Source organism: Lampris incognitus, chromosome 13 (assembly GCF_029633865.1).
Source record: "Lampris incognitus isolate fLamInc1 chromosome 13, fLamInc1.hap2, whole genome shotgun sequence".
Lineage (NCBI taxonomy): Eukaryota > Metazoa > Chordata > Actinopteri > Lampriformes > Lampridae > Lampris > Lampris incognitus.
In genome coordinates this window covers 15,591,420-15,619,262 of record NC_079223.1, presented here as the reverse complement: position 1 = coordinate 15,619,262, position 27,843 = coordinate 15,591,420, and the positions used below count along the sequence as shown (strand labels likewise).

The window sequence follows — 27,843 nt, the reverse complement described above, 5'->3', positions numbered from 1 at the left end:
TTCTCCCATCTCTACAGAGAAACGCTGGAGCTCTGTCAGAGTGACCGTCGGGTTCTTGGTCACCTCCCTGACCAAGGCCCTTCTCCCCCGGTTGCTCAGTTTGGCTGGGTGGCCAGCTCTAGGAAGAGCCCTGGTGGATCCAAACTTCTTCCATTTACGAATGATGGAGACCACTATGCTCTTCGGGACCTTCAAAGCTATAGAATTTTTTTTGCACCCTTCCCCAGATCTGTGCCTCGATACAATCCTGTCTCGGAGGTCCACAGACAATTCCTTTGACTTCATGGCTTGGTTTCTGCTCTGACATGCACCGTTAACAGTGGGACCTTACATAGACAGGTGTGTGCCTTTCCAAATCATGTCCAATCGATTGAATTTACAACAGGTGGACTCCAATCAAGATGTAGAAACATCTCAAGGATGATCAGTGGAAACAGGATGAACCTGAGCTCAATTTTGCGTGTCATAGCAAAGGGTGTGAATACTTATGTACATGCAATATTTCAGTTTTTTATTTTTAATAAATTTGCAAACATTTCTACGAAACCTTTTTCACTTTGTCATTATGGGGTATTGTGTGTAGATTGATGAGAAAAAAAGGAATTTAATCCATTTTGGAATAAGGCTGTAACATAACAAAATGTGGGGAAAGTGAAGGGGTGTGAATACTTTCCGGATGCACTGTATGTGATTATGCTAACTCTGATTGAAAGTTAAATCACACTAATATAATCAGTTTGTGGCTTACATGGGTCCTGCCTTAATTCATGTTACTGTCTTAATTCCATTACAATCACAGTTTTTGGAGTGCATGTAGAAATTTCATTAAATCCGTTCAGTATGTTTTGGATTGTGATCAGCTCTGTGATGGACTGGTGACTTGTCCAGGGTGTCTCTCTGCATTTGCCCAGTGCCTACTGGGATAAGCTCCTGACCCCGACGACCTGAACTTGTATTAGCTAGGTATAAATAATGGATGGATTGATGGAAGATTGTGACCAATCACTCATAAACCTCCTCCTCAGGATATGTGTGCCTAGCATAAGTGTGTACGTATATATGATATATATTTACAGAGTGTACAGCCTCACCTCCTCCTTCATTGTGACACTTGACGGACCCACTCCTAGTGCAATGCCTTCTGGGTGCTCTGCTTCTCTTGCTTTCTTATCCTTTTGTCTCTCCTCACCTCCATCAGACTGTTTCCTTTTCCTCCCTGCCACCGCAGAGGCTCTGGGATTTTTTGTGACTTTCGGGGCTCGTGGTTTCCGCTCAGTTACAGGTTTCCGCTGTGCTTTTGTCTTATCAGAAGGTTCCTTGGCCAATTTGGGCACTTTAGGTTCTTTGGGCTCCTTAGGTTTAGCAGGTCTCTTGGCAGCTACTTTCTTCTCACAACCCACAGTGACACTGGTGGTCCTTTTGGGGGCCTTGGACTCTAATGGTTTCCATTCTTCACTCTCCTCATCACTACATATGGACTGTGAGAATGACCTGATGGTAGGATAGAATAGAATAGAATAAAAGACAACACACAAAGTTCTCACAAATGCTTATCCTATGAGTAATCTAATTGTTGCATTCTATCATATTTATAATAAGGTATAATAAAGGTTACTTATGAGTTATCACTAAATTACCAGATTTCAATGTGAAATCTGATCAGGGATGCTGTAACTTCTCTTAAGAGATTTGTTATATGTTGAGAACAGCAGAGAAGAGAAAAAGGGAAAAGAAAAAAAAGAAGACTTACTCATCTGTCTCCATATCAGTGTATTTTACTTCCTTGCAGGTAGTTCTTTTAAGTCTTTGAATCATCTGTTCGAAAAGGATGCGTCATTAAATACAGTCTGCAAATTATGGTAAGACAACTGGCTATTCTTTGTACTTTCTCAATGACAAAACAAGTGACCATAGCTACACAGCATTGACAAAAGCACAGTGACCGTAGCTAGCATGTGACTTGACATTATTCGAGTCAGAATGCATGAGCCCCTCGCCTGGGCTGCATTTAGAGTCAGAGGGTGAACTTTATTCCTTAATTCGTTTTTTTGACGGTTAGGTTAAGTCTAATCGTCCTCGTTTTCTTTTGAATTTGGCGCTTTTGGTTAGCTAAACGGCTAGGCAGCGACGTGAATTCACCCGGGTACATTTTAATCACTATGGTTACGAGTTGAATAGATACATGTACCTTGTCTCGGTTTGTGTGCAGGTATGACGCTAGAAAACGTGGTGCCTTGTGAAAAGCATATAGACCGACACCCGTTGTCTAAATTCCGTTTACTTCACTTCCTGCAACAGCTCGAGTTCAACCAATCACAGCAGTGACACGGTCTTAAAGGAACGCTACAATATGTTGACGGGCTACGGAAAGCCCTTGGGTTCATGATTAGTCTCGTTCGATGACTAATATCGCTGGCTGGCGTAACTACATATGGCAAATAGAAAGGGACACATACGTCACTTTCCAAACGCGTTTCGTAAAAAAAGAAAAGAAAAAAGTACCGGTTCTTAAGGTTCATTCGTCAAAAACAGCGCTCTGCTGAGGTAAAATTAAACACGCGGTTTCTATACCGCAAAAACGCCGCTTAAAACGCCGCTTTTTACTGAGGTATCAAAGGTTGAATCAGTTCATGTGGCGAGAACGTTTACTGACATATACGTTTCATCCCTCATCGAGTGACCTCTTCAGTCTAAACTGACTGCAGGTATCCCCACCCCTTATAAACAATACGGTTGCATAACGACCAGTTTCATATGCAAAAATGGGTGTGACCATTAACTGGAGTTTCAAAGGCCATGTGTATTACTCACAGATGATTTCTTGTTCTTTTCTTTTTTTATTGAAAGCGATTCATTTACAAAACATAAGGGCATACAAACCATGACAGCAAGCATCTCTCAACATACAAGGTACAAGCTTACTTGTATAAAATAAAATATATAACATAAATGATAGAGAAAAAATTAATAGATAAAACAAGTTAAAGATAATACGCCTGCACTTTTTCATAGTTACTCTAGGGATCCTCAAATATTTCCAGTTCTTCATAAGTTCTGAGGAGAGATTTTGCATGTTTTTTCCCATTAGTCTCAAAGCACTGAGATGATTGTCCACAGGGTTTCTTTTGAATTCACCGATGAATTGAGAAGGTTTGCAATCAAAGCATTGTAAGATGGCGACAGATGTACTTAGCCCCCCGGTTCAGGCATCAAATGGGTGCTCAACCACATGACTGGAACGCATGAATGTTGGAAATCTGAGTGCACCATGCATGTTTTTTTTATTCCAGCCAATGACTCAAAGGCAACTCAGTGATAACTTTGGAGGATTTAAGCTAACTGGATGTTGTGTTGTTGTTAAGCCCCTTGAGGCAAATTTGTAATGTGTGATATTGGGCTATACAAATAAAATTGGCTTGACAGGCCTCTTGATCAATCGCGGGGTATGGCAGGACAATCAATAACCTGAAGTTCCACAAATTTACCATGGTAGAAGAACACTAAAATTTCAGCATTACTGGAACATTTTATTTTTCATTTCGAAAGTCCGTTGCAATTGAAAAGAAGCTTATAAGAAATTGACTTAGTGTAGCGAAAATCATTTTGTATTTCAATTCAGAGACTACCAATGTTTTATAATCAAGAGGTACTAAATGATAAACAACATATTTCGTATTTATGTTTTAATCCCTGTTCAAGTGTCTATTTTTCGCTCTCATTATAATTTTTCTTGTGTTGTCTTCCCTCTTAATACTCCTCGTCTCTTCTTTTCAGGCTCCAGGTCTTGTTTTTTTCCCTCTAAATGTTGCCATTCTCTCACTTTCACTTTCATTCTCTTTCTCTGACCATACTTTAAATTATTCAAAGGCGATCAAATGAGGCGATGTTGGTAACTGATTAAAATGTGCTGTGGGGAATCACAGACACAAAACACACACACACACAAACACACACACACACACACACACACTTCCTAAAGAAATGTCATCCGCAGTGGTATGAAAGCCTGCTCTGCTTCTCAAATGCCCCCCCACACACACATTCCTCAACACCCGATGAAATGACCTTCACCTAAAATTTCCATCCACCCCCAGACAGTTTGCTTTACTCTTCCAAACCACCCCCACTTACTGCTTCATTCCCTAGTCCCAGAGCCCATACGTACCCATAAAATACTTAGGAGTGGTTATAACAAGATTATAGGATGTAGAACTAGAGAAGAACTAAATATTTAGACTGTTATAAAAAACTTTTTAAAAAGTAAGTCTATACTCAATTCTTGGTTACGGAGGGATTTATCAATCTTTGGCTGTATTTTGATTACTAAAATTGAAACACTATCTAGAATTATGTACCCAGCTTTTTCCTTAGCCATTCCTGACAATTTAATTAAATCAATTAATCAAACAAATTTCAACTTTATCTGGATAAACAAACATCATGGATGGATGGATGATATTATTATATTAGAAAAGGGGATGTGGTAAAATCGTTAGAAGAAGGGGCCTTAAATGTGATCGGCAATGAGGCAATGAACGGAATGATAAAAACCAAAATGGTTACAATTTATGCAAAATAATAATGGATTCTGGTTTAGTATTCATTCATTCATTCATTCATTCATCAGCCGCTTCTCCGGGGTCGGGTCGCAGTGGCAGTGGCAGCAAGCTAAGTAGGGCACTCCAGATGTCCTTCTCCCCAGCAATGCCCTCCAGCTTCTCCTGGGGGATCCCAAGGCCTTCCCAGGCCAGATTGGACATGTAGTCCCTCCAGCAAGTTCTGGGTCTACCCCGGGGTCTCCTCCCAGTTGGCTGTGCCCGGTAAACCTCCAAAGGAAGGAGCCCAGGTGGCATCCTAATCAGATGCCCGAACCACCTCAACTGGCTCCTTTCGACGCGAAGGAGCAGCGGCTCTCCAAGCTCCCTCTGGATGTCCGAGCTCCTCACCCTATCTCTAAGGCTGAGCCCAGACACCCTACGGAGGAAACTCATTTCAGCCGCTTGTATCGGTCACTACCCAAAGCTCATGACCATAGGTGAGGGTTGGAACGAAGGTTGACTGGTGAGAGCTTTGCCTTCCGGCTCAGTTCCTTCTTCACCACAACGGTCCAGTACAACATCCGCATTACTGCTGATGCTGCACCAATCCACCTGTCAATCTCCCGCTCCATCTTACCCTCACTTGTGAACAAGACCCCGAGATACTTGAACTCCTTCACTTGAGGCAACAACTCATCCCCAACCCAGAGGGAGCAATCCACCAGTTTCCAGTAGAGAACCATGGCCTCAGAGTTGGAGGTGCTGACTCTCATCCTAGCCATTTCACACTCAGCTGCAAACCGCCCCAGTGCACGCTGGAGGTCACGTTCTGATAAAGCCAACATCAGGTTTAATATTCCTTCTAAAATATTTAATAAGTCCGGTGGGATAGATTTTCTGTTAGGATGTGATTTCTGTACTGCTAAACTATCTATTAAGCTGTCTAAATTTCATCAGGCTCTCTTATACTTGAAACTGGTTTATGAACCCAATTTCACTCCACACAGCTCTCCGATCTGGAATAACAGATGTATCTTGTTTAAAAGAAAATCCTTATATTATTATGATTGGGTGGAGAGAGGTATTTCTATTTAACATTTGATGGATTCAAGAGGAAATCTTCTAGAGTACAATGAATTCATTGATGAATTCAATGTGACGTGTACAAAAAAAAAACAATTCAGGGGTTGTCAAGGCAATCCCACAAGTAATGGTACTCCTCTCCCTCACACACCTGTTGATCAATTGGAACAATGCTCTAGGGTCTGTAGGCAGTGGCTTAATTTGCCTTAATTGGTCTGTAGGCATTGGCCGTATTTAATTAAACGCCACTAACATTTGCAATGGTGTTTATAAATGTTGGCTGGAAATATTAAAAATGTCCAACAGCGGGGGAAATGAGACGAATCATGACCCCAACAGCTTTCCACAGAGGCCCAGGCTGATTGAACTGACTACCCTCTGCAGAGACCTATGCTTGGAGGGTGGTAATGATATACATTATATTTCAGGGGAGAGCAGGTACTTTATCACAAAGCAAAGGAATTTCCCAGATCATACAACAGTAAAGGCCAACGGGGTACTTCCTTTTGTTTAGTCAGCCTCCTGGGTACATGTGGTCTACGTCATCCTCATGTCAGAACAGTTTCCGTATGTGTCAAACTTAGAAAAAAATGCCACTAACATTTTAATCAATACGTCTCTGTCTGGTGGATACTCAAAATCATAATATTGCACAGAATAAAGGAAAGACAGGCGTTCAATTCAAATCCCAGATTTAAAGTGAAATAGTCAGTAAAGCGGTGTCATCAGCCCCTCTTATATAGTGCTAGACATAGAAAACATGACTGAACTTGAGTTTTAGCTTTTGATGATGTTAGTATTAGTTGGTAAATGTGTTCTATCTTTTGGTAAATCCCTTTCACTAATTTGTTCTGCCATGTCTGGTTCCTTGCCACAACTTCGCTTCCACTTCAAACTCTGCTGCATTTGGCTGCCATATTGAGGATGTAAAAGCTACTGCGTGATATCATGTTTTCCCCCAGGTAAAGTCGTACCTGGCACAAACCTTTAAAATCACCAAGTACAAAGGTTTCTAAGATTCATATATTCATGGATTTGTAGCTGACTTATAAGTGCCAGTAAACTGAAAGCATCAAAAAGGTGAATATACTATGCAGATGTTCAGGAGGACTCTGACTAACCAAACTTTCAAGAGAAATTAAAAGCATTTGTGAAGCCATTGCTCACAAAAAACTTTTGTAAATGGCATCATTACTTCTGTTGAGATGTTATTAGATGTAACATTCGTGTGAATGACGCAACAAGCAATGTGTTGACTTTACATCAGTTGAGTTGGCAGCAAAGGCTCAACAAGGAAGACATTCAAGATGATCGCCTCTAGCTGGACATTTGGCTTAGTTTTGTCTTCACTTTTGTTAATGTTGTTTTCACAGGTCCAAATAGTAACATCTGTGCCGTACTGAGTGAAAATTACATCATATTTACATATTTACCTATTACCTAGGCATACATCGTAAAAAATCGCTTTGAGTGGTCAGTAGACTAGAAAAGCACTATATAAAATGCAGTCCATTTACCATTTATTCAAAATAGATGCACAAAAAAAACCTCTCAACCATGTCACCATGCTCTCAGGGCTATCAACAAATGCATTGGCATTAAAAGAACTGCGCAGACAACGCCCCATAAAATCTCTCTACATTTTTATCCTGAATTCATTTAATCTCTTCTCATCAATGACAGGAATTTAAAATTTGTAAAATATCTGAAAGAAACAAAAGTCTACAGTCTTCTGACAGTGTTATTTGTGTTTGCCTTGATCGTTCGGTTACAAATAGTCTCCAGCTGATAACTAATGATGCAGGAACATTAACAACCAATCAGAAAAAGATTTTCATCTTGAAGGCAGTCCTCTAGGCGCAGTTCTCAGTTCCGCCTCAGACTTAACAGATAAAAACCATACTCAGTAGGATTACACAACAGTCCATTGACGGCTACCTGAACGAAGGTAAAGTTGATTACCGTTTATGTTTGTTCATACGTCAACAGTATTATTTTCATTATTGTTTTATTATTTTTGTCATTTTAGATGTCATATATTTCTGATATCAAAGTTGAGTTGTTTGTAAAGAATTAGTTTCAAAAATATAGTTTAGTTTAGATATATGTGTTAGTTTGGATATATGTGTTCTTGTAGTTTCTGGATATGTGTTTTGTCTTTGTGCTGCACTGCTGTGGGCAACGATGTTTTGTTTCATTTCATGTACTTGCACACATGAAATGAAATGACAAAGTGTTTCTGATCCTGATCAACAAAGATTCTGTTTTTCTGTGCTTCAGTGAAACATGACCTTTCAACAATGACAGTTCCCTTATGTTATTTCTTGTCAGCATACCTGGCCATACAATTACAGTAATAATCTCTCAGTTACAATATTTCAAAGTGGATACAATTTCTGAGTTCAGTTACAATTACTGCCATCTTATTGCAATTCCTTCTGAACGCATTTCTAATATTTAGTAAAATGTAGCTCCATGTTTAATTTTTTTTTCTTTCAGGTTATTTATTCTTTTGTTTGATACTTTTGGAACAAATCTAATTCCATGTTTGTGTTTCTAAGGAGTGATTGAACATGACGGACCCCCAAAACCAGACCGAGCCCCTCATCAGACATCCCAGCCGGGATACCATCAATGCTGGAGCTCCAACAGCCAGGTAAGGAGTGTGCTTCTGTGTACATGCATAAGAGACAGTGTATCTTCATTCTATTTTTTTTCCCCAGAACTATTAATGACCATCGTCTTTTACGAAGTTGAACTTAAGAACTGGAGTTGGTCCCCAGGCGCAGCACGAAGGCAGCGGCCCACTGCTCCAAGCTACACAGATCACAGCTAGGACAGGTTAATTTGCAGTGACTGAATTTACCCAAGGGGATTTATAAAGGAAGCTTAATTTAATTTAACTTACATTGATAGGGCTAGAACACACCCCCCCCGCGCTTGAAATAGGTCAAAGTTTGGATGTGTCTTACAACTGTTAATTCTTTTTTCATATCAAACCCTCATGTTGTATGTATGATTTTCATCAAAGGGGTAAATACCATCTAAAAAACGGTATCGGAACAAAACATTACTGGAGTATTAGCATATTCCCACCCTATATGTAGACGGTCTATTTCAGGATTTCCACGTCATTCAGGTTTTGAAAATATACTGTGTTCAGTTTGATTCTTGTTGGATAGTGAGAGCTTCTGGCAGTACCCACTACCCACTCAAAAAAAAACAACTCATTGGATGGACGCAAATTGTGGGGAGGATTTCCATCCAACAACTATCCAAACTGCTTCTCCTGCTCTCAGGGATCTCAGGGGATGCTGGAGCCTATCCCAGCAATCATTGGGCTGCAGGCAAGGAGACACCCTGGACGGGCCGCCAGGCCATCACATGGCCGCCACAAACACACACACACACACACACACACACATTTACACCTTGGTACAATTTAGTATGGCCGATTCACTTGACCTACATGTCTTTGGACTGTGGGAGGAAACTGGAGCATCCGCAGGAAACCCATGCAGACACGGGGAAAATGCAAACTCCACACAGAAGATGACCCGGGACGACCACCAAGACTGAACTACCCCAGGATTCAAACCCAGGACCTTCTTGCTGTGAGGCGACCGCACTAACCACTGCGCCACCTTCCAATAAATACATGTAGCCCCAACTCTAACCAAGTACATCCATGCAATATAATTTGAGTTAGTCCAACACATTTTTATAAAACACAGCTAAAATAAAATAATTATATAAATTAGGTGGAATTGATTTATGTTTGTCCAGCTCAAACTGGAAATGAAATAAGGTAAAATTATTTTTCATTTGATTCCTCACTAGACAAACGAGGCAAAACCGGATTGAGGTGTTTTTATTGAAAACGCTCAGAGATAAGTTCAGCATGGTCAACACCAACCATCCATGACAAGAGATAAATGGCAGCTTGAGAAGGAGGGTAGAGTCACACTATAGGACAGGGTTCCCCAATTAATTTTCCCCAACGGCCAAATTATGTCATGCATGCCAAGCCAAAGGCAAAAACGTCCGTCCCCCCGTCCCCCCACTGTGCCAGTAAAAGTTGTTTTATGTGAAGATGTTGTTGCTGCTATTACAATTAATATTATTATCATCGTTACCATTTTTAATGTTATTACTACTAATAGTAGTAGTAGTAGCAGCAGTAGTAGTAGTAGTAGCGGTGGTGGTGATGGTAGTAATAATTTAGGACTGGGCTTCTCAAAGCCTGTGTTGAGGGTCGTCACACACACACACACACACAAAAAAAAGCACTCTTGAAACAAAAGTCCAAACCCAACCATTTAATCATGGACAAAAATAAATGGATGTTCATTCACCAATCAGTGAGAGAAGTGAGAGCAACAGGATGAGGCAATCCTTCTGATGTCGGGCCTGTTTTCTGTTTTGGCTGTTAAGGCATTGGCCAAGATGTGCATTGGAGAGTCTGTTTCTTTCCTGGTTCTTGATCAAGTTCATTGAAGAAAACTGTGACTCATATCAGAATCAGAATACTGTGTTCATCCCCAAGGGGAAATTGGATCCTATTAAATGTACAGATTATGTACGTGGAGGGGAAAATTGTGAGTAGGAGGATTCCAACAGTTCTCATGTTTTCGAATCGAGCCTAGGGAAGTAAGTTGATCCAAAAGTCATTCACCCCAATGTCCTTGTGTTTTGCTTTGAGCAAATCAGACATTTCCACCTCTAAGACTTCCATCTTAAGAGTTGCCTGATCTACGGAAGGTACCAGTCTTTTGGCCTGTGCAGTCCACTGGCCATCAGCTGAAATCGAGAGCGGCTTGAGAGTTTAGGGGAGTTTTCAAATCATTCCTTGAAGTTTTCTGCCAGGCTCATCAAAAAAATTCTTCATTGCTGGATCCTCCCCCATTTCGTTGTTTTCACAATGCTCCCGCAGACGTGGAAAGTGCAATTTCCTCCCATGAATGTCTCTCTCCAAAAGGTTCAGCTTTGACTGGAAAGCTTCAACCGCCTCGTCTATGTCTGCAACAGTGTGGTTCTTGGCTTGTAATTGCAGATTAAGGTGATTTAGATGAGACATGATATCACATAAAAAATAACATATGCCATCACCTTATTGTCAATTAAAAACTTCTGATATTCTTGGGCTTTTTGGCTCCACAGACTGGATAAAAAGTACACATCATGCAGGTCGCACGCCCTCTCTAACACAGGGCCTTTGCTCAGCCAGCAAACATCATTATGCAGCAAAAGATCCTTGTGCTCTGCTGACATTGTTCCCCCAGTTTATGACCAGGGTAGTTACTGGAACCCCGGGGTCATCCAAGGTCCTTTCTGTGTGGAGTTTGCATGTTCTCCCAATGTCTGCGTGGGTTTTTTCTCTGGGTGCTCCGGTTTCCCCCACCATCAAAAAGACATGCATGTTAGGGTTAATACTCCCGTCTGTGCCCCTGACCAAGGTACAGCAAGACGAACTGGAGTTGGTCCCTGGGTGCTGCACGGCAGCTGCCCACTGCTCCTAGCTACACAGCTACAATGGGTTAAATGCAGAGGAAGAATTTCCCCACAGGGATCAATAAAGTAATAGAATAAAAATTGAAAAAATAAAAGAGTCCATCCTTCTTACTGATGTCCACATTCACATTTATTCTTCCCTGTCGTATCATGGAACACCGTGAAAACTAGAAGACTAAACAATTTCAAGCACAAAGCTCAAAAACAACAAAGAAATGAATACCGTGTCTCATTTTCTTACAAAGTATAAAAATACTTAATAAGGTAACTTAATCAATCAATAATTACCATGTTCACCTGGTAGACCAGCAGTATTATAACAGACGGGAGTATAAAAGTTTGATGTTTAGGGGTGTCCAGGTAGCTTGACGATCTATTCCGTTGCCTACCAACACTGGGCTCGCCGGTTCGAATCCCCATGTTACCTCCGGCTTGGTCGGGCATCCCTACAGACACAATTGGCCGTGTCTGCGGGTGGGAAGCTGGATGCAGGTATGTGTCCTGGTCGCTGCACTAGCGCCTCCTCTGGTCTGTTGGGGTGCCTGTTCGGGGGGAATAGCGTGACCCTCCCACACGCTAAGTCCCACTGGCGAAACTCCTCACTGTCAGGTGAAAAGAAGCGGCTGGTGACTCCACATGTATCAGAGGAGCCATGTGGCTTACTTTGCAGCCCTGCCCGGACTGGCAGAGGAGGTGGAGCAGAGATCAGAACGGCTCGTAACAGTGAAGCAACTGGCCCGATACAATTGGGGAGAAAAAGAGGGACCCCCCCCCCCCAAAAAAAACCTCAATGTTTGCATTCGGCAATTCCCTTGCCTTTTCTGACCTTTGCCTAAAACTTCCAGATAATGTGGTCATGTGACTTACAATAAAAAATCGTTCATTATCATGAAGTTAACAAAAGGCAGCATAATAATGGGTTTAACTCACAAAGCACCCGACATTACAGTAAACAGGATTTAAGATAATTGCATCAAAAAGGAATCACAATAAAATACCGCGCATACTGACTTCTGGTGTTGTCATGACAACACGTAAACACCGGTCTTACCCGCCAGCTACAGACATTTCCTCCCGCAATGCGTTGAAAAGGCAAGGTTGCAGGCTAGAACTCTCGCGAACGAACTTTACCAGTGTCGTCACAGTATCCATCGCCTCTTTCATGTCCCCACACGGTCTAGCGCACAACACTGATTTGTGAATGACGCAATGAAATGCTGAGCGTGCTGGGTTAACAGCGTCGAGCCTGCTTACCAAGCCCTTGTACTGGCCCACCACTGACGGAGTCCCATCGGTGACAATTTTGCTCAAATCCAAACCGTTATTCTCCAAGAACTGTGTTAATTCATCAAAGGTGATTTCCCCGGTTGGGGAAAGGTCTTCCCATCCAAAAAAAAAAAAAAAATCTTGCAAACACATCTCAGCCAAGAAAGGGGAAATGTCTGGCTGACTCCTTCCTGAGTCGGGCGCTTATAGGTTCGATTATTTCAAAGCTCCGTCAGACACTAAGCCACGGCTCAAGATCACTATTCAAAACCTTTAATCCAAATCAAATTCGGAAGTCAATAATAATTTAAAAAACGCTACACAGAGAACAAATCTTTAGATAAAAACGAATAAATATTGTAACGTGCGTGGATAAGTAGACACGTTGGTCCTTGACTAACGGGTCGGACCCTTTAGTCGACTGGTTAACGTTGTCGCTTGCGGTGCAGGAGATACGGGTTCGCGTCCCGGCTGTGTGGCGATACTGCTACAACAAACCAGTTTGCCATCTACTCCCTCCTTCCCCCGGCGATCAGATCACATATCGGCGATCTCGAGTAGCCACGATGGGACGACATGAAAATAGAAACGGTCGCCCAACAGCCCCGACACCGGAGGCGACCCCATGCAATGACATAGCAACTGCTGAGCCACACTGCAGTGAACAATTCCTGACACCGCCCCTGGTTAAGACAATAAATCTGCTCTACAGTTGAAGAGATCTGAGCAGAGTCTCATCTTGTTCGCTCACTTACACAAACAAAGGAGAAGTCAGAAAAGGTTAATTGTCCCTGCTGAGCTTAACTGAACTGTCACTGATCTGAAGCTGTGGGGCTTCTGTACATAAACAAAAGTCGCCAAGCCAAGCGAGAAAGTCGCAGCAGCGCTAACAGTGTGTGTGTGTGTGTGTGTGTGTGTGTGTGTGTGTGTGTGTGTGTGTGTGTGTGTGTGTGTCCGTAATTACAATTCATATCGTTGCGAGCCGGCGTGGAAGAATGGCGAGATAGACCTCTTACTCGCAACTCTCATGTCCCACACACCGCACGACCCCGAGAGTGCCGTTTAATTTGAACACTCCTATCAGAACCAAGCGGAACTGACGAAAAAGGAGTCAAGAGGCAATGGCGGATCTCGCGTCCGCACGACCCCCGGAGCGCGCCTTTACTTTGCCCCGCCCCATGATTGCTGAACGATGGCTTCCAGTATTGGTCCGGTTCGTTATTTTGAACACCAGTCTGAGTCACGGCCCTACAGTCACCCAGTAAAATGGTCGTCTACCCAGTCCGAGTCGAACCCCCCAAACAAACAACAATAATCACGACATGAACAGAACAATATTAAAACACAATTTGAACACGAACATTAACGTCCTTGCGCTCCCCTAGCGCGGAGCCGCCGACAGTTGGAGCGATCGCCTCCCCGGTCGCTCGCTACAATATTGCATATTTTGGCAGTAAAAACGTTTCCGCGGCTAATGAAGCAAGACCCGCGGTTATGGCCCTGTTCAACGTAACCATAGAAACCCACTCCACTTGCACTCCTGCGGCGAGCGGCGTCCTCCTGTCTGCCCGATCACGAACAGAGACAAGGGGGGGGCTACCTAGCTAGCCAGCTAGCTCGCCGACGCTACTGAAAACCGAGCTGAAGTCACTTCGCTTAACGTTATCGCGTCTGTTGCACGTATTGCAGTCAATATGACGTACGAAATGCATGTTATTTCACAGCGCGGTACATTTTAAACAACAATATAAAACGAATGCTTACCTGACTCATAGTGGAGTCAGTGGCTCACCAATATTTACAGCCACGAGTAGAAAATGGTGGACGTAAAGACCACGTGAGACCTGCCTTGCGGTCTCGCCCTCCAGTCTTACACATGCGCATAGGGCGGTCTCCCAAATATTTCACGTTAAAGAGATACTTGCATCAAAATCCGACTTTTCCTGTTGTTAATCGATGTGCTCAGAAACAGCATGAAAGTATCTCTTTAATGAATCGAAGAAGAAGAAGAAGAACTAATAATACCTAATAATTATAATAACGTGATTACTATAGAAATTAGAGCTATAATCAGCCATTCTTTTTTTAATCATCAATTACAGTGCCATTAGCAGTAAGTTGTTGGATTATATCAACTTTCCCATGATGCCTGTCTAAATTGTTAAAATAAGCGGAATTATTGGATTCCCTTAACAATATCACTCACATTAGTCAAGATGATAGAAGAAGAAGAAGCAGAGGAAGAAGGGGAAGAAGAAGACGTTTATGCAATTGAACGTCTCAAAATGAATAAATCTCCTGGAGTTGATGACCTTTCTGCAGAATTTTGTCAGGCTTTTACAGACTATTTAGCTCTTTTCCTGCTTGAAGTAATCTTAGAAAGTATTGAAAAAAGAACTTGTAATGTCCGTAGACGCCTTGTCTTACTGACATAAGAATAATTCAAGAACGAGCCGACTTCGTAGGTTCTTAACTGTGTAGCTTTTACTAGCGTTCATCCGACATACAACCTTCATAACATGCGCTTCTAACTTCCTGTATACGTCACACGCACTGCACGTACACCCGTGAGTAGGTCAAGTTAAACACGTGACCTTTCATTCATTACATCTCCCCCTCTAAGATGATTTTCTAACCTGTATATCACCCCCCTTTTCACAAAAAAAATAAAAAATCCCCCACAGTACACAAGTCCATACGCCTCACAAATCCAGCCGGATTGCAGGCTTGCTCACCCTGCCAGAGCGAGTAACATATGGTGTGGAAGTTGGCATTTCTGTTGCTCGGGATTCATCCGTGTTTCCACTCTCCCCTGGAGTGACATGGTCAGGATCCCTGCTGACAAAGGTGAGTGTTTTAGGTGTGGCCAACAGGTGGCGCCTGTTCCTTCTGTAATGTTCACCTTGAGCTGTCTCCACTATGTAGGATCTGGGAGTGGAGCTCTGACTGTGAACAACTGCTGGCATTGTCCATGTTTTCTGTCCATCAAGTTTGGTGAGTACTGCGTCACCCGAGTTCAGTGGGCGCAGTGTCCGCACGCCGTTCCTGCGGTTGTAGTAGAAAGCCTGCCTCGATTTGGCTGCGGCGTCAGCGGTTTTGATCAGTTCCTCTTTAGGCCAGGCCGGTTTCAGGTTATGCTGCAATGTGGGTAAGGTGGTTCTGAGTCTCCTACCCATGAGCAATTCCGCTGGACTGGCTCCAGTGGAAGAAGAGGGTGTAGCTCTGTATGTCAACAGGGCGAGGAGAGGGTCTTCCTGCCTTAATATGCTTTTGGCTATCTGAACAGCCCTCTCTGCCTGTCCATTACTCTGGGGGTAGTGTGGGCTTGAAGTCACATGGATGAAACCGTAATCCTCACTGAACCTCCTCACCTCTTCTGAAACTAGCTGTGGCCCATTATCGCTAACTACAATTTCAGGGATACCAAAACGTGCAAATGTAGCCTTCAGCCTAGCTACAACCTGACTGCTAGTAGTTGTTGGTAGATTTAGGATCTCCAAAAACCTGGAATAATAGTCAGACACTATCAAGTAGTTTTGCTTTTTGTACTCACACAGGTCTATGCCAACTTTCTGCCATGGTCTGGATGGGAGCTCACTTGACATTAAAGGCTCTTTTCTCTGTGTGTTCTTGTGTTCTCTGCAGAATTGACATTGCTGTATCTTTGTTGTAATGTGCTCTGTCATTTTGGGCCACCACACTGACTGGCTAGCTCTCTCTCTGCACTTAACTATCCCCTGGTGCCCGTCGTGTATTCTGTCTAAGATCACCTCCCTCATCTCTGTGGGAATGACGATACGACTGCCTCTGATGACTAAACCATCTACCTCAGATAACTCCCCTCTCACCTGATAAAAGTCTCTGACTGTCTCCGGCACTTTATCGACATACTCAGGCCAGCCGTGTCTGATGAAGCCCAACACTGTCTGGAGCTGCAGATCCCCATCCGTGCTCTGTTTTATCTCCTGCATCCTTTGAGGTGTGGCAGGCACCTGGCACACGATGGCATCAATGTGCGCTGCAACATCATCATGAGAAGCACCATCTCCGTAGCACTGCTCTGGGCCTCTGGAGAGTGCATCAGCCACAGCTAAAGTTTTGCCTGGTGCGTATTCAGCCACTGCATTGAAACGCATCAGCCTCATTAACAGTCTCTGGCACCTAATGGGCACATTATCCAAGTCTTTGCTGTTCATGAGAGGCACTAGTGGTTTATGATCGGTGACAAGTCTGAAATTGTCAAGCCCAAACAAGTACTTCTCGAACCTTTCACATGCCCAGACGCTGGCTAAGCACTCTTTCTCGATCTGTGCGTACCTTGTCTCTGCATCACTCAGCCTTCAGGAGCCGTAGGCCACGGGCTTCCAGTGTTCCCCGTGCTGCTGGAGCAGAACGCCTCCCAGCCCGTAGCTGCTGGCATCTGCTGACACCACCGTAGCCTTAGTGACGTCATAAAAGGTGAGTACCGGGGCGGTGGCGAGTGCTGCTTTAAGGTCTTGGAATGCTGTGTTCTGTGCAGGTCCCCACAGCCACTCTGTCGTTGCTTTAAGCAGTCCATAAAGCGGCTGACCTACAGTGGATAGCTCTGGGACGTATTTTGCCAAATAGTTCACCATCCCGAGGAACCTCTTGAGTTCCGTCACGTTCTGGGGCTGAGGAAAGTTCTCTATTCCGGCCACTTTGTCCGGGTCAGGTCTGATGCCTGCCTCGTTGATGATATGACCAAGGAAGCGGACTTGTTTCTGTTTGAACTTGCATTTCGCTTGGTTAAGTTTGAGACCTGCTGTTTCAATGAACCCCAGCGCCTCTGCTAGGCGCCGGTCATGGATTTCCTCAGTCTCTCCATGTATAAGGATGTCATCCATGTACACCTCTGTGCCCTCTAGCCCGGTCAGAGTTTCCGCCATCTTTCTCTGGAAAATCTCTGGAGCACTCGTTATACCAAATGGAAGGCGGCAGAAAGCATACCTCCCAAACGGGGTGATGAAAGTGGTGAGCCCCCTGCTGTCTTCATGCAAGGGGATCTGGTAAAACCCACTTGCTGCATCCAACGTTGTGAAGAACTTTGACCCTGCGAGCCTTGGCATTATTTCCTCCATAGTGGGCAGCACGTATTTCTCACGTTTCACCGCTCGATTCAGCCTCCTGAGGTCAGCGCAGCAGCGAACCTCTTTCTTGTTCGGTTTCAGCACCGGCACCATAGCGGCGCACCATTCTGTGGGCTGAGTCACTTTTTCAATAATGCCCTCATTTTCCATGCGCTGCAGTTCTTTCTTAACCAGTGGTACAAGTGGCAGCGGTATCCGTCTGGCTGTATGCACCGCGTATGGCTGGGCACCCTCCACCAGAGCTATTTTCACTGGGTCTGTTTTCAGCAGTCCACTTGAACCGAAAACTCCACTGACCTCATTCATCCGCTTCACTAGACCCATCTCCACTGCCTCTGGACGACTCAGCAGACAGCTGCCTCTCCCCTTGATCACATACACTGGAAAGGAGTATTGTTTCTCCTTGTAGTTGGTTGTGGCTTGAAACTGTCCTATGCAGCTGATGTTTCCTCCTGGGCTTATGAAGCATGTGTCAGGAGGTCCCAGTTTTATGTTTGGCTTCAGCTTTTTAAATGTCCCTCGGTTGATAACAGTAGCGTCAGCCCCCGTGTCAATTTTAAAGGTTATTGGTACATCACTTATTGTTAAACTAACAGTCCAATCTTCCTGACTGCTCTCTTTGCCAACTTCTCCCAGAAAGTACAGCTGTTTAACCTCCTCAGTGACTTCTCTCACCGCTTTAGAGTGACATACACGCTCCCAATGTCCCTTTTTATGACACTTGTTGCACTTACTGTTCGTTGCAGGACACGTCCGCTCATCGGTGTGCTGCGTCTTGCCGCACCTCCCGCATTCATCTACTTTGTTGGTTGCAGATCTGCTGCCACCATGACGCTGTCCGCCCTTTTTGTTTTGGCGTCCGTCCCGCCGTCGGACAACATTGACGTTAGCCAGCTGGGCCTCTGGTTGGTTAGCTTGGAGGCTGAGCTGCTTTGTTATTGCCTCCGCCTGGCGCACTTGTTCAATGACTTTCACCAGAGTAAGGTCCGCTGTGAGCTGGAACTGACGGGAGAGCACTTTGTCTTTTATGCCCACTACCAGACGATCTCTGATATGTTCATCCCTCTTGTCCCCAAACTCACAGTGTTCAGACAGCTCATACAATGTCCGGATGTACATCTCCGCTGTTTCTCCTGGCTGCTGGCTACGTTGATAGAAGCCCGCCCTCTCATGGATGATGTTACGGCGGGGAATAAAGTAGCCGTCGAACCTTTTCAGTACGATATCATAGTCCACTTTATCACCCTCCGCCGCGAAGTCAAACGAGCTGAATATCTTTTCAGCCTCGCTTCCCATTGAATAAATCAGCGAACTCACTTGAATCTCCCCGTCGTCTTTATCCAGCTTTGTCGCGAGCCTGAAGCGCGAAAACCGTTGTTTCCACTCCGGCCATTCAACGGGGCAGTCAAACTTGAATTCACTCGGCGGATTAAACTTCGGCATGACCGCTCGTGTTCAGATACACAGACTATTCTGACACCATGTAATGTCCGTAGACGCCTTGTCTTACTGACATAAGAATAATTCAAGAACGAGCCGACTTCGTAGGTTCTTAACTGTGTAGCTTTTACTAGCGTTCATCCGACATACAACCTTCATAACATGCGCTTCTAACTTCCTGTATACGTCACACTCACTGCACGTACACCCGTGAGTAGGTCAAGTTAAACACGTGACCTTTCATTCATTACAGAACTCTTCCACCTTCACTGACACAAGGTTAGATTACTTTAATTCCCAAACCCAATATGATCTTCTTTTTATTGATAATTGGCGGCCTGGTTCATTACCGAATAATGACTACAAAATGTTTGCCTCAATAATTGCTAAGCGAATTAAAAATGCATTGGATCCAGTTATTGATGACGTTCAATCAGGTTTCATGAGAAAAAGACATATTTCCAAGAATATCAGGCTCGTTTTAGATTTAATTGTTTACTCATGTCCTGATGATAGTGTAACCGGTTATTTTGTTGCCCGGTGCGGGATTCGATACGAGGTGTACTGCACCACAAGGCGACATCACTAACCGCTCAGCTAAAGGGTCAGACCCGTTAGCTAGGGACTAACGTGTGTTATTGGTAGTTTACAATAGTTTCATCATTTTTTCTGTACGTCTATAACGCCTTTGACATGGTAGAACACAATTTCATATTTCACTCCATGGAAAAATGTGGATTTGGTGACTTTTTCCAAATTTCTTAGATTTTCCAAATCTAAGAAAATGCTCCTGTGATAGCTCAAATTGGAGAATCTAAAATTGGATAGCTAACTTTTTTTTTTTAAACTTTCATTTCTGTTACGTGGTAGATGTGAGTGGAATTTCCTCTTCCACTTTCTTCCCAAACAGCCACGTGTGTGTCAAATCTTCCACTCAGGGATTCCTTTGCCTTGGTTCATAAGTGAGAGCCTAACCATGTGTTTACCAGATTTTATTTACTCACAGTTTACATTGCCGAATTTTAATCTTTTTTTTTAATCTAGTGTAAAGCGTCCTTGTGTTCCTTGCTGTTGTTGTTGTTGTTGTTGTTGTTGTTGTTGAAAAGAAGTGCTTATTCTTTTGGCGATAAAAGCCAACCTCTTCACTCTGAAAATTTGAATACCTCTTTCCGTCTCTCTTTCATTTGATTCCTCATTTTGCATTTTTCCTTCCATTCGTCTACCCCCCCCCACCCCCACCCCCAGCAGGTCTTCTTCCCGGGCCTTTATGGGGGCAGGTCTCGCTGTGCTGGCCTGTCTGCTGATATCGGCCCAGGCTCTGACAGCCTACTTCCTCTTCAGCCAGAGGGATGACATCAAATCTCTGGAGGACCAGCAGCAAAACCTGAAGGTTGATATGAGAAGGGGAAGAGTCGGTGAGAAGGACATTTTTTTTCCCTTTGCAATTCTGGAAATACAGCGCCCTCTATCGTGTAAATATGACAGAGGGTTAAACTTACAGCTAAATGCCTCACAGATATTGCAGGCTGCCAAATAATTAGAACAAAGGGTTAAAACATGGGATTCCTCTGTCACCTGTGATATTTATGTGTGATGAACACAGTCTAATAATGATGTAGTTATTGCCACCGTGCCATGGCAGCACAGTGGTTAGCACAGTCGCCTCACAGCAAGAAGGTCCTGGATTCGAACCCCGAGATTGTCCAATTTTGGGGGTCATCCCAGGTAGTCCTCTGTGTGGCGCTTGCATGTTCTCTCCATGTCTGTGTGGGTTTCCTCCGGGTGCTCCGGTTTCCTCCCACAGTCCAAGTCAGGTGAATCAGCCGTACTAAATTGTCCCTAGGTGTGTGTGTGTGTGTGTGAGCCCTGTGATGGCCTGGCGGCCTGTCCATGGTGTCACCCCGCCTGCCACTGCTGGGATAGGCTCCAGCATCCCCACAACCCTGAGTAAGGATAAGCGGTTTGGATAATGAAAAAAATTAATGAATGAATAATAATAATGTAGTTAGTTGTCAAATGGACTGAAATATGAGCCAAGTGTTTTTTTGTTTTTGCTTAAAGCAATGCACTTGAGTAATAGGGAATAATTTTAAGTATTGGTTGGGCTAAATTATGTCTTTCTGTAAATTAATGGAAGTTTCCCAAAAGCCAGGGTGTGACAGGAGGAATGGGGGATAAAAGGAAATATGCACGCGTATTTAACTCAAGATGTTAAAATGAAGATATGCTGCCAGCATGCGAAACAAATCTAACATCTTCAGAAGAGCGCACAGAGGCAGGTCCAATAAGGCCAAATGAGAAACGACTGGTCTGAGACTGAGCCAAAATCCCCTTCTCTCACTCTACTTGCATCTCTATCACCACTCACTTCTTGTTCTCAATTTTATGATCGTTTCCTCATCTTGACTCGTTCTCAGTCAAACTTCCTCTCTGTCTCCCCCACTCCAGCGGCTATGCCTATGCAGATGCATGTGCCCTTGGGCTTCATGACCAAGCTGGCGGACGTTTCCGCTCATGAGGTAAAGTCAATCAAGAGGCAACGACTCCTGGTCTTACTTTGGCTTGTGCAGCCAAAAGAAGCATAAGCAAAACTATTCATCATCACTACCTAAAATGGGGAACAGAGCAGTGTGCGGTGCTTCCCCTAGATGAGTACAGTGTTGACGTGTTTTACTGAGTCGCTGGGAGAAATGAGAAGTGAATGTTTAATTTCTGTCTCGGATTAAAAACAAGTAAAGACAATTTAAAAGTGACATGTCTTTAGGTGAGGCACTGCCACTCCACTGGTGGCTTGTTCACCCATTTTGTTTATCTAAGGACATTTTCTGTTAGTCAAACCGAGGGGGTCAGGCTAGAAAAAAAGTGTGATAGATGTATATTTTAAAGTTTTTTGCAGTTTTTTTGTTTCATTTAGTCCAACAGTAGAGCAAATCTTGTCCATATTTAGGTTATGGATGGGATTAATGAATTAATGGCTAATGAATTCCACAATTACAACACTGATAGTGACCTTTATGTGCCAATACTCAGCGGGGAATTTCAGCTATGTTGGACTCCACCGTATTTTCATTTCCCATGCCATTTCTCTGATCATGTTTCAGGATGGGTCCACCGCAGCTCCAGGGGACGATGCAGGTAACACTCTGTCTGTCTGCCTGCCTGTCTGTCTGAACGTCACCTTTTCCCCCCTGCTCAACCTTTTTCCATTATCGTGAACTTACTATCAACAGGCCTATCTGTCGATAAAAGTAAAAGTGTGAGTTTGCTCCTAGTTTATTCTTAAATGAAAGCTAAATATTGAAAACTTTGTGTGAAGAGCAAGCAGCCTCCTTTACAAATGTCACCAAATGAAATTTGGTCCCCGATCTCCTCTCTATAAGTGCTCTTTCCCTGTGTGCTCTGAGTCAGTCAGCCAGTACCCAGCAAACCATCATCCTCCCCTCTCCTGTTCTCCCCTCTTCTCCTCCTCAGCCTCTCAGTTGGTCACCAGCTGCCAGCTGGAGGCAGCTGGACTGAGGACTGGGCCGGTGCCATCTTTCAAGCCCAGATGTGATGAGCAAGGCCTCTACCACGCCACGCAGTGCTGGATCAGATCCTGCTGGTGTGTGGACATCGCTAGTGGCAAAGAGATTCCTAGATCTGGGGAACACGGATGCAAACAATCCACTGTCAACGGCGGTGAGAAACAACTTCCTGGTTAAACACCCTAAAATTATGACTGAAGGGACATATTTATGACAATTTTTCTCCAGAGCAAGGACATTTGTTGCCGCCGCGTGATGTGCATAGGGTAACCAGCACAATTAAAACAACACTAAAATCTACTCAAAACAACAAAAGCTAGTCAAAAAAAGAAGAAGTGAGCTACATTGTTCGCATAAGTGCACACAACCCTCAACCCTGTCCAAACCCGAAGTTTTTTGTTTTTATTTTTTACATTTATGCATTTCTCACATAGAGAGACCCTTGGTTTAGAGTGAAGGTAGGGAACTTTGGAGAATTAAACAATTTTGTCAGGGCATCCCCCCAAAAATACACTCCTCCCCCTTGCTCTGCTTGTTCCTTCCCTCCCATACCCCCCCCCCCAAAAACCCCCCAGCTCCACGTGTGCATGGGTTTGCCCCGCTGTAACTGGCTAAATTAGTATTTTCGTTAGTGACCTATGCACATAAAAAATATTTTTCTTTCACAAAGATCTTACTTACAGCAACACTGCCAGTGAGAAGCACTGTTTTACTTATAGGTGAAGTATTTATGAATATTATTATTTCCAAAGCCTCCCCGCCTGCCGCCCAATGACTGCTGGGATGGGCTCCAGCATCCCGCGACCCCAATTGGGATAAGCGGCTTGGATAATGGATGGATGGATGGATGGATGATTTCCAAAGCAGCAGCACAGTGTGATGACCTTTAGCTGTATGTCCATCCACCCGTCCATTACCCAAACGTGAGGAGTAAAAAGTATTACAGTTTTTAATCTAAACATTTCTTTCCAGTGAAATCTCTTAGTTTCACCAACATTCATGTCGTGAGGCACTTTTGTTCTTAAAAATGAAGTAGCTCACAAAAAACTGTGCACGCACATGACTGACAAGGCAGTCGGACCGCCCCATCACAGAGGCCTTCCCTGATTGGTAGCCGTACCGGGAGCTGTACAGCCTCAACCAATCAGTCAGATTTTGTGATCCTGAATACGGATGCAGGGTTAAACGTAAGCTCAATTTTCCCTCAGACCATCTGAATTCCTCATAGCTGTAAGAGCGATATGAAACATTTCACAAATGACACTGAGGAAAAAGTTGCGTACCCCGTGTTTAATGGAGAGCTTGCTAAAAGGACTGGGTTAAAGAGGTCCTCACAGAGGTTTGACAGCCATTCATTGATGATTGAGTGTCTTTAAACAAGGCCACATAATGTAGGGGCAAGCTCTCCCCTGCAGCGAGTTACATTCCTTGGTGTATCTTCGCTTTATGAGTCCAGCCATCTCATTACTGAATAAACTCTGATTCTTGAACAACAGCAAAGTTTCTTCCCGAGTTAATTTCAGTCTGATACTGAAAATGCTGTTGACCACTTTGACCACATTACCACTCTGCCTCACTTTACACTTAACTTATTCAGTCTGTTGGCACACTTGTACTTGTATTTACATGTACTTGTGTTGTATATAGCAACTGCACATTATTAGGCTATACCCTCTGTATACTCCCCGGCTATTTTTTAACTTTTAATGTGTATTTTTGTTTATTATTAGTGTGTTTGCAGTTTTGGAGTTACTAAACAAAAATCAGTTCACAGCTGATTGTACTTGTACATGAAGTATGTGACAAATAAACCTTTGAATCTTGAAAAAGCATTTTAGAGCTGTGATTTAGGACCTTACAAGCAACACGTCTCAGATCCTTACCTGAGAAAACCCATTCATACACCTATCAACACTAGATTTGTTTGATTGGGGATAAATAATTTTTAAAAAAAGGATCAGTTAGTTAACAGTTTTATGCCTTTCTGCATCTCCGCAGCGCATCTGAGCAGAGTGATGGCTGCACCTGCTGTAGCACAGCTCAGTGGTGAGTACACGTGCCGCTCCCACAGGCTATTTGCATGTGTATTCTTACCCAAGAAAGCATGTGCGGTTTGTATGTTTTTGCATATCTCAGGGTTATGTTTAGTACATTTTCTGCTTAGATAGATAGATACTATATTGTCTAGGATTTTTGTTGTCACCTTTTGCACAGAGCCTCACATACAGTAAATACATGTACACATACTATACATACCACACGACATACACTGAGAACAGGGAGACATTAACACGAGTTTGGAGGTCCAGTGAGTTTAGACCTTCGATGGCAGAAGGAACGAAGCTCCTTTTAAAGCGGGCCGTCTCCCGGTGAGGGACCTGCACCTGACACCAGATGAAAGCAGGTGAATGGGTTTGGGGTGGTTTAGGGGTGAGTGGGATCCTGAGTTATGGTAGGTGCTCCGTGTATCGTGGCTTTGCTACTGAGGTCTGATAGGTTGGGTGTGGGGAGGCCAAAGATTTTGGATGCGCTGCGCGAGACGCAGATGAGCCGGTTCATATTGGGGACTGCTGGGGTGGTGAAAAAACAGGGGGAACAGTAAAGTAGTATGGGCTGAACGATAGATTTGTACAAAAGCAAGAGAAGTTGAGGTTTGAGAGAAAGTGCTGTGAGTTTATGAATGACAGAGGGTCTTTGCTGGCAGCGTTTATGGTTAAGAGTAGTTCAGTAAAGGAAAATTCGTCAAGCCTGCGAACCCTGAAAAAGCCTTCGCCATGTATTGGCTGTCATATGCAAGCTGAGGTTTGAATAATAATTTTTAAAAAAAATGCTGTGGTTCTGTCACAACCAGTAAATGACAGCTATCTTTAACTCTGAACTGATAAAGCTGAAAGAAAGCCACATTCTGGTATCTATTTGCCCCTCTGTGTTGTGTGCTCTTGTGCTATCAAAGTGTTTCTGTCTTTAAGTGCGCATGTGCCTAAGTCTTAATACTTGTGTATTTTTTCTAGGTTTGCCAGATGAGTAATTCGAGCTGCAAGAACTGCTTCAAGCAACTGAACCAGTGATATGTCTGAAACCCAGTAATTACTGCTTTGTCAACTCATAAGCTCTTTATTAAAGCATATTCAACTTTTTACTGGATCAAACTGGTATAATACATTTGCTACCTATCTCTGCACCAGGGTAGTCTAACAATCCAAGATAACAACATAATACCCCCCTCCCCTTGTCCTAAATTAAGATTAAGTAAGTGTTCCCACTCCTTTTCCACAAGTACAGAGACCAACTTGATCATGTGCCCCCCTGGTGCAGACATGCCCCTGCAGATTATGTGCTTATAGCTCATTATTTGGGTTGAGATTTGTCAATTCTACTATGCGTGTTTAAAATAATTGTTTTAAATCTAACTTTGTTTCAGACTGACCTAATAAAACAAAAACACTGGTGAATCATTTTGAGTGCAGTAGAACCTGTTGATTTTCAAGGGGATCCTTACTACATGATCAGGAGCTGAGGCGTCCAGTCTGGACTCCAGCATTGGGAGCGGCGGGTTGGGGGGCGTAATGTTGAGATCCGAGGGGAGTAACTTCCAGCTAACAACAGATTTTGGGCAAAATGTAATGCCGGTGCCGCCCCATGATGACTACTGTTAATCTTAACTCATCACCTGCTGGTTAAGAAGGTGGTCACTCGGATCATGGAGGGTGGGGCAGATGGGGTGAAAGATGCTCCGTTGATAGATATTACTTTGACATGGCCAATGAACACTCAAGTCATGAACTTTTATTTTATTATGATAAAATGGAGCCGCTGAGGCTGGTTTCAGTTTAACATTTGATGGCAGATGAGATGACTGCTGAGGCCCAATGTGCCTACTTCATTGCATGTACAACAAAAATATCACATGTACGACATGTTTTACCAACGGAACAGATCTGTCCAACAAATGCTGCACCATTAATTAAGCTGTCATTCACAATTATATTGCATATAAAAAGTATACTCCCAGAGAAAGAAAAAAAAAACTTTTTAAAAAAGCTAAAGAAAACATGCAGCTACATGAATCAATAAATGACACAAGACGGCAATACAGAGAATACACAGACGACAAGCATGAAATTGGTAAAGGTACTGCAGTTACTGAGCAACAACCACTTTCAAGAAAAATCAGGAGTACAAACTGAAAATGAGCCGAGTTATAACATCTTATGGCTTCCTTGGCGAGCTCCAGTAACAGGTTTGGCTGTGCGTAGCAGCAATATTATTCATTTAAAGGGCAGAAACACAACTCCAGTAATACCTTGCATTTCTGTCACGTGAAAACACTTAAAACTCCTTTTCCTAGCTTTTAAATTGGGCAAGAACATGTTCCTTGATGTGCAAAAGTCCCATAATTTAGGTTCATTAAATCCACTCAAATCCCACAGTATAACATTACGAAAATGTAGGATTAGCTGCAAAGAAATTCCTTTCTCAATTTCTTTTAAAAGACAGCAGCAATATGCATACAACACCACTCGGTCAATCATTGCAGACACAGTACATCTTAAATGGGTCATATGAATCATCCCCACATATGCACCATTTTTTTCATTGGAAAATCTCATTACAGCATAGAAGCGCAGTGTGATAAAATCCTGATCAAACCACATCATTCCCATTGGGTAGAAAGTAAACTTTCCACTTAACTGTAAACACTATGCATTAAAATGGGTACAGCACTGACTCGGTGACTCAAATTCACAGGTCCCCATTTAAGTCAATGGGTTGATTTAAAGGGGCTATGTGTGATTTTCAGCTTTCTTACAAGTATTGCATGACAAATATCAGTAGGGGTTGCTGGGTGGTAGTGACAGAAATAAAGTTGCTGGAGTCCGGGTGCCATGATAGTCTATTCCGTTGCCTACCAACACGGGGCTCGTCGGTTCGAATACCCGTGTTACCTCAAGCTTGGTCGGGCGTCCCTACAGACACAATTGGCCGTGTCTGTGGATGGGAAGCCGGATGGCTGTATGTGTCCTGGTCGCTGCACTAGCGCCTCCTTTGGTTGGTCAGGGCACCTGTTCGGAAGGGGGGGGGCTGGGGGGAATAGCGTGATCTTCCCACGCGCTACGTCTCCCTGGCGAAACTCCTCACTGTCAGGTAAAAAGGAGCAGCTGGTGACTCCACATGTATTAGAGGAGACATGTGGTAGTCTGCAGCCCTCCCCGGATCAGCAGAGGGGTGGAGCAGCGACCAGGATGGCTCGGAAGAGTGGGGTAATTGGCCAAGTACAATTGGAAGAAAAAAGGGGAAAATCCAAAAAAAAGAAAAGAAAGAAAGTTGCTAACTAGAGTATCCCCCACTCTCCAGATTTCTCTTTTCAAAAGG

General features: G+C 43.6%; 2 protein-coding genes across 3 annotated transcripts in view; one reads left to right on the top strand and one right to left on the bottom strand.

The window, feature by feature from the left end:
- srbd1 (S1 RNA binding domain 1) overlaps positions 1–2,262 on the bottom strand; it is a 162,004-nt gene extending 159,742 nt beyond the window's left edge. The window contains exons 1-3 of the mRNA XM_056292050.1: positions 2,189–2,262; positions 1,751–1,815; positions 1,092–1,491 (exon numbers count right to left, since the gene is read on the bottom strand). Of these exons, the coding sequence (XP_056148025.1) occupies positions 1,092–1,491; positions 1,751–1,815 (465 nt within the window). The 5' untranslated portion in view covers positions 2,189–2,262. The remainder of the gene's footprint in view (positions 1–1,091; positions 1,492–1,750; positions 1,816–2,188) is intronic.
- Positions 2,263–7,480: 5,218 nt separating this feature from the next.
- On the top strand, positions 7,481–25,925 carry LOC130122817 (uncharacterized). Of its 2 annotated transcripts, none has more exons than XM_056291849.1 (8): positions 7,481–7,569; positions 8,183–8,277; positions 20,195–20,361; positions 21,395–21,465; positions 22,048–22,081; positions 22,418–22,624; positions 24,469–24,516; positions 25,482–25,925. In XM_056291849.1, exons 2-8 carry the CDS (start codon positions 8,195–8,197, stop codon positions 25,496–25,498), a joined length of 627 nt encoding a protein of 208 aa, XP_056147824.1. In that variant the 5' UTR covers positions 7,481–7,569; positions 8,183–8,194; the 3' UTR covers positions 25,499–25,925. The 2 variants fall into 2 exon arrangements, with proteins under 2 accessions (XP_056147824.1, XP_056147823.1); XM_056291848.1 differs by having other exon boundaries at positions 20,192–20,361.
- Positions 25,926–27,843: the final 1,918 nt, after the last annotated feature.